Here is a 7,177-nt window from a genome sequence, read left to right on the forward strand (position 1 = left end):
GGATCGCGGTGAATTGGATGCAGATGAAGCTAGGGAGTTTTTCTCTCAGCTAGGAATCAAGTTGGCTCTAACCACAGCATACAATCCAGAGGGAAATGGGAAGAGTGAAAGAGGGCATCCGCCGATAGTGAAAGCATTAGCCAAAGCATGCAGAGGACGGATTGGAGAATGGCCGAGACTTCTACCATTTGCTTTGTGGGCTGATCGTACGACTCACAGTGTTACTACAGGATATATGCCCGCAGAGTTGATGTATGGTCAGAAACCTGTTATACCGACTGAGATTTGTGCTTTGACTTGGTCAATTTTACCTTGGCAGGAGGATTTGACGAGAGAGGAGCTCTTAGCTCTTCGGATCCGGCAGTTGGAGAGAAGACTAGAGGATATTCAGCTAGCTATTGACAGGTTGAAGGTTGCTAGACTAAGAAATAAGGACAGGTTTGACAGCAAGCATCGCTTGCGGCCTAGAGCAATAGAAGAGGGAGATTGGGTATTAGTCTTTGATAGCGGTCTTGAAAATCAGCATACTGCACTTCGGAAGATGGTGAAAAGATGGTTTGGGCCATGTCTTTGATAATGCAACATATGAGCTGACAGAATTGGATGGGATAGTGCTTAGAGTGCCTATTGCTGGAAAAAGAATCAAGATTTTCAAGAAAAGAGATGATGAAGATTATGCATTGGAAGAATTTTCAAGAGAAGAGCAACGAGAAGAAACTCCAATGGAAGAGACAGATGATATGACAGATAATCTTGTTGATATACCGGAAATGCATAATGAAGAGATTGATCTGTTTGTGGATCTTGATGATAACGATCATGGGTAGTTGGCCCATCCAGAGGATGCGCAGGATTAGAGGGGGTGGATGTTGTATTGCTACGCATTCGAGGTGTGAAAACCACCCAAAAGTTTTGTGTGAGATTTGATACTTTGTACATATTTAGTTGTTGTGATTATACTTTTGTTCTACGTGGAAGAGGGTTTGGAGCAAGAGGAATTAATCAATAATGCTCTGGTTGACATGTATGTCAAATGTGGAAGTTTAAACGAAGCGCATAAAGTCTTCAAGGGCTTGCTGGAAAGAAATAAAGTGTCATGGAATGCTTTAATGTCAGGATATATTCAAAATGGGTTCAGTCTCACTTCCTTGGATCTCTTTAGGGACATGCAACCGGAGGGTGTGGTTCCAACTAGAGCTACTTTTCTATGCACCTTGAAAGCTTGTGGTAGCATAGGAGCCTTGCACTCAGGCCAATCTTTACATTGTGAGATATCAAAAATGGGATTTGAAAGAGAATTAATTGTGGGAAATTCTCTGATAAATATGTATAGCAAATGTGGTTCCCTTGCAGAGGCTCACAGGGTGTTTGATAAGCAGCCGCTTCGAGATGCAGTTTCATGGAAGGCTTTGGTTGCAGCACATGCTGAACATGGGCTTAGTGAGGAAGTCTTGATTTGCTTCAAGTGGATACAACTAGAAGGTGTGTTTGTGGATACCAGCACATTCATTCTCTGCTTAAAAGCTTGTGGCACAGAAGGAGATTTAGAAACATGGCATAGCATACATTCTGAGATAACTAGGAGAGGACTTGAGAAAGAGCTATACATGGGGAGTACAATGGTGGACATGTATGGGAAATGCTACTCTCTTGTAGAAGCAGTCCAAGTGTTTGATGGGCTGCCAGTTCGCAATGTAGTCTCATGGACTGCATTAATTGCCGGATATACTGTGCAGGGGCTTGCTGAAGAAGCTCTGAACTGTCTCACACAAGTGCAGGCTGAAGGAGTGTCTGCAGATGCTGTTATGTTTGGTCTTTGCTTGAAATCATATGGTACCACAGGCAATAGAGAATGGGGCTGCTTTTCTGTTTTAAATTTAAAAAAAAGCTGCGTGCTATATGGCAAATTTGGGGGGGGCGCTTTATTAGTCTGAAGAGGGATTGGAATTACGGGCCTGATTCTTCGTTTTCTTTTTCTCCTCATCAGGTTTCTGGTTGTTCTGGTCCACTATTATTGATCAGATCTCTGGCTATGGCGCCCCACAGTACACACTATCCCAAGGCTCTGCTTCGCTATGGCAGAAATGAGGTTGTAGCATCTCCGGCGTCACCTATGGTGCCAACTTGCCCTTCATGACCCTTGTCTTTGGCCAGATCATCAATGCCTTCGGTGAGAATGCTTCTCAAAGTGTCCTGCATCAAGTTCCCCAGAGTTGACATGCTAGATTGTCACAAGTGAGCGACAAGTAGCAAGGATTCGGAGCCTTTATTTATGAGCAATCCTGAGACAGGATGTGGCCTTCTTTGACCTGGAGTCTTCTACTGGGGAGGACTGGGGGAAACCATGAAAGCAGGCAGATTACACAAGTGTATGGGTTTTACGATGAGTGCCTGAGAAAGTATGGAAATGCAAATGTCTGGAAATATTTCACTGATCTTTTCGACTATCTACCTATGAATACTCTTATTGAAAGCCAGAGATTTGTAACGGTTCCAAGAGGTTCCACATGAGGGATCCATGTGTGATTTACTGTGGTCAGACCTTGATGATCGCTGTGGTTGGGGCATATCACCTCGAGGTGCTGGCTATACGTTTGGTCAGGACATTACTGAACAATTCAACCATGTAAATGGTTTGAGTTTGGTTGCGCGAGCTCGTCAGTTGGTCATGGAAGGTTTCAATTGGTGTCAGACCAAGGATATTATTCTGTGGAGACAGTGACACTCTTAGTGGCATTAAAAGTTCGTTACAGGGATAGAATCACAATTTTGAGGGGAGAACCTTGTTGTATCATTGATCTAATCTCAGATAGAAAGCCTGAGTGTTGTTCGAATTCATAAACCAAAAGATCTCTGTCCACTTAATACCTTGAGTGCTACTCGAATTCATAAACCAAAAGATCTCTGTCCACTTGATTCCCATGAAAGCAGTGCAAGCGGGATATATGGTTGCTGTTTTGGCAAACTGCCTGCCAATGCTTATCCATCTTGTTACAGATTCAGCACAATTACCATGATTTTATTTAGAGCTTGATCCAGAACAGCTCCTTATCATAGGTTTTGATTGTGAAGATGTTGATTTTGCCCGACATGGTTCTCTTTGTATTATGCAGTTTGCCTTTGAAGATGAAGTTTAGCCTGTTGATGTTTTGAAAGGCAGAAATACATTGATGCAAGCTTATACCTCGAGGTGCTGGCTATACGTTTGGTCAAGACATTGCTGAACAATTCAACCATGTAAATGGTTTGAGTTTGGTTGCGCGAGCTCGTCAGTTGGTCATGGAAGGTTTCAATTGGTGTCAGACCGAGGATATTATTCTGTGGAGACAGTGACACTCTTAGTGGCATTAAAAGTTCATTATAGGGATAGAATCACAATTTTGAGGGGAGAACCTTGTTGTATCTTTTACCTAATCTCAGATAGAAAGCCTGAGTGCTGTTCGAATTCATAAACCAAAAGACCTCTGTCCACTTAATACCCTGAGTGCTACTCGAATTCATAAACCAAAAGATCTCTGTCCACTTGATTCCCATGAAAGTAGTGCAAGCGGGATATATGGTTGCTGTTTTGGCAAACTGCCTGCCAATGCTTATCCATCTTGTTACAAATTCAGCACAATTACCATGATTTTATTTAGAGCCTGATCCAGAACAGCTCCTTATCATACAACGTTGAGCTATTCCAGAAGCTTGAAATGAAGCTATAGGACTAGTTGTATTTGCATCCACTTGTCAAATTTGTTGATGATTCCCTTTTACTGGTACTAACATATATGCTTTTTAACTAACATCCTTTTTTGTAAACTTATGTTTTCCATGCTTCACCTAAACCATATATTGATTATGCTAACATTGTTTTTTAATTGTGTAGGTTGTTGTTGATGATATCAAGAGAGCAAGATAAGCCAAGGGATAAGAGATTATGAGTTGCAGAAGATCTTCGCATATATGCCTGCAAATTTCAAATGGCATGCTTCAAAGATATAGCAGACAAGTAGTTGTCGTCTTGGTTGTGCATTTTGCACGTTCTAGCTCAGTATGTTCTAACACTTTGATATCCAATAAGTAGAGTCGAGCTCTACACTAGCTGTAAAGGAAGGCTCAAGCACACCTTGCTTGACTTATCCAAAGAGGATGGTTGTGGTGGTTTTAGGGAGATGTTGTAAAAATACAGATGCTGTGACCCTACAGTTGGTTTATAAGTTTTCTTTTAGTTGTATTCACTTTCTTATTTGGAATACTACTTGTACTAATAACCTTATTTCTAATAATGTTACTTTTTTCCTTACAACACTCGATCACAAACCACAATCTTACAGGTTTAGAGACTCAATATATAGAGAGACAAAGTCTCACTACACTCATCAATAGATTATTTGCTAACAACACCCAAATAAGTCATGTTGCTTTTTTGTTTTCAATCATTAGTTTTTTTATAATGCATTATGTATTAATTAATCTCCAGTTGTTGTTGATTTTTGTGCATTAAAGCTCTTTAAGAAAAAAGAGTATATCAAATGGTCCCAATAGCTTAAGCGCATGTTACCCAACATTTTGGTCCCATTATTTAGACCAAGGTCATGTTGACCATGTGAGCTCTCACACATATTGCCACGGAGAATAAGGAGCATGGTGATGCTGACCCCGAAACACTTTTGTAACAAGTAGTTAGGATTTGATATTTTTTGTTAGATTAATAAGAGTGTCTAATTCATGATAACATTGAAAAGAAATCATTTTACACATTCTCATTAGGATAGGATTATACTTTTTATTATTTTTATTTATTAAAAAATCATTTGGTTTTATCAATCTTAGTTGGATGGTCCTACCTTGAAAAGTATAATTTTATGACTTTTTTAATTTTTAAATCTTACTACTATACAAGGAGCTTTTGAATAGCTCCTATATAGGAAAACTTATGGAATTTAGGAAATTCTCTAATATTTCCTAGGTTCAGACAAATACATTCCCTACATATAACTAGAAAATTATATTCCCCACATCTTATAGCCTAGGTATTTATCTTACGTATGCCTTTATCAATCCCCTACATACAACTAGGGATTTCCATTCCCCACACCTTATATTAGGAAGTTATAGGACATATAGCTAGGGAATCACATTCTTCACATATCATAGTAGGAAATAATATACTACACAACTAAGAGGTTTCATTCCCTATATTTTATACTAGGGAATTATAGATGGCCATATCAAGGTATATTTTGTTTGCTTGTTTTTCTACAACTATGGGAAATAGTCACCATACAAATTAGGCTTTAAACCAAGTAGTCACTTTGATGCACTTGCATTGCCAAAGAGATCAAAATGACCCTCTTTTTAAACATTGCACAAAGTGCAATGCCATAAAAGTGGTATCAACCTCGAGGAAGTTACTATATGTATATCCTCTATATCACGTGCATTCAAAGCCTATTTACAAATATCCTTATCTATAAATTTTCCATGTATAATGAAAGAAGCTGAGGGGAGAGAGAAAGAGAGCTGAGGAGAGAGAAAGAGAACAAGAAGAAGAAGGAAGAAGACTAGAAGAGGAGAGAGAAAGGAGGAGAGAAAGGAGAAGGAAGCCATGGAAGCTGGAGATGAAGGTGAAGAGTATGATCGTGATAATAACTGGTTGCCCTAATCTGGGGCTCTTACACCTTAAATACCCTGGTCAGTGTGACGGGGTGTCTAAACCCTAGTCGGTGTGTATCCTGCTTCTTACAATCCATCCCCACCCGAAAGGTTTTTGCCCTCAAAAACAAGGAGAAACATGGGGGAGTGATGGGTGTGGTAATGGAGGGTTGTAGAGTACTACTCAGAGCCCTTTGACAATGAAGAATAGGTGTGGAGAGACTAGGGACAACATGCAGTTCTGAACCGGTCGACTGAAGTAAACTGGTCATAACTCTTGATAGGTGGCTCCAAATGGGGCGTATTATATGTCTAAATGGAGCTTATGACGAGTACTTTTAGCCTATGTAGAATGTGCATGCGTGTGATTTGAGTAAGTACAAAGTTGTTCTAAAACAGTGTGCAATTTGCGGGCGGAAAGTGGGCAGTTTGGGGCATGACTAGCTAGTCTTCCAGCCGTTGGGTTTCACGGAGGGAGGAAAATTTACCAAGGATGGTTGCTGGGTGCCAAGAGGCTTCTTCCAAGGGTAGGCCTTGCCATTTTATGAGGTATTCTTTGATGGATCGGGATCGTAAGTGCTTATCTCGCTACCCAATGATTGCTTCGAGAACATATTGAGTGATGCCCTCTTCATCGATGGAGGGAAGTTCTTCCACAAAGTCCACTGAGGAGCCTACAAAGGGTTTTAACTGACTAACATGAAACACATTGTGGATTTTGGTGGTAGGGGGGAGTTCTAAGCAGTAGGCGAAGTCGCCAACTCTCTTTAGGATGCGGTATGGGCCATAGAAGCAGTGGGCTAGCTTGTTATTGCTACCCCCTTTGAGAGTGGAGTAACGGGACTTAGGCACTTTCAAAAGGACCAATTCCCCTTCTTGGAATTCCAAATGCCTAGTCTTTCATTAGCATAGAGTTTCATGTGTGTTTGGGCCTTCTGAAGATTCATCTTGCATTGCTGAAGTAAAGCTTGCATGCGATTCAATTCATCTTGACTCTGAGGATTGATCTTATCAGTAAAAAAGAGTGTAGAAAGGGAGACCTTATACCCATATAAGGCCTCAAAAGGGGAAATTCCAATGCTAGAGTGCATGGAATTATTATATTCAAACTCAGCCCAAGTGAAGCCGCATATCCCAACTGTGTTGTACATCATGGCAAAAGTGCCTCACGTATGTCTCAAGCCATTTGTTCAATCTCTCAATTTGGAAATTTGTCTGAGGGTGGTATGTAGTGGATGGAGCAAGCTTGGTCTCCATGGAGGTGAAAACTGTCTGCTAGAAGTTGCTCATAAACTTTGCATCCCGATCATGTACTATGAATTGTGGTAAGCCATGCAACTTGAAGACATTTTCCATGAACTGAGTGGCCATCTAAGAGGCAGTATATTGGACCTTAGTGGGGATAAAGTGGGCAGCTTTGATGAGGCAATCAACTACCACATAGATATTGTTCCACCCTTTCTTAGTCACAGGAAGGCTAGTGATAAAGTCCATTGTGATGTGAGTCCATTTTCCGTCAAGGATAGGGAGAGGCTGC

The 7,177-nt window shown here is 40.7% G+C and overlaps 1 protein-coding gene across 1 annotated transcript; it reads left to right on the plus strand.

The window, feature by feature from the left end:
• Positions 1–1,022: 1,022 nt before the first annotated feature.
• LOC148021942 (pentatricopeptide repeat-containing protein At4g18520, chloroplastic-like) lies at positions 1,023–2,511 on the plus strand. Its single transcript, XM_087696780.1, has 3 exons — positions 1,023–1,842; positions 1,988–2,045; positions 2,292–2,511. Exons 1-3 carry the CDS (start codon positions 1,023–1,025, stop codon positions 2,509–2,511), a joined length of 1,098 nt encoding a protein of 365 aa, XP_087552906.1.
• Positions 2,512–7,177: the final 4,666 nt, after the last annotated feature.

The sequence above is a fragment of the Lygodium microphyllum genome, chromosome 17, assembly GCF_053477565.2.
Source record: "Lygodium microphyllum isolate KBCC chromosome 17, Lygodium_microphyllum_v1.1.10, whole genome shotgun sequence".
In the NCBI taxonomy this organism is placed as follows: domain Eukaryota; kingdom Viridiplantae; phylum Streptophyta; class Polypodiopsida; order Schizaeales; family Lygodiaceae; genus Lygodium; species Lygodium microphyllum.

What these genes read in the sequence shown, in the direction of transcription:
- LOC148021942 (XM_087696780.1), top strand. Translation starts at nt 1,023, where the DNA reads ATGTATGTCAAATGTGGAAGTTTAAACGAAGCGCATAAAGTCTTCAAG. An exon ending in GAAATCATATGGTACCACAG is followed by an intron (nt 1,843 to 1,987) that starts GCAATAGAGAAT and finishes TCTCCTCATCAG; the next exon opens with GTTTCTGGTTGTTCTGGTCC. An exon ending in TCTGGCTATGGCGCCCCACA is followed by an intron (nt 2,046 to 2,291) that starts GTACACACTATC and finishes ATCCTGAGACAG; the next exon opens with GATGTGGCCTTCTTTGACCT.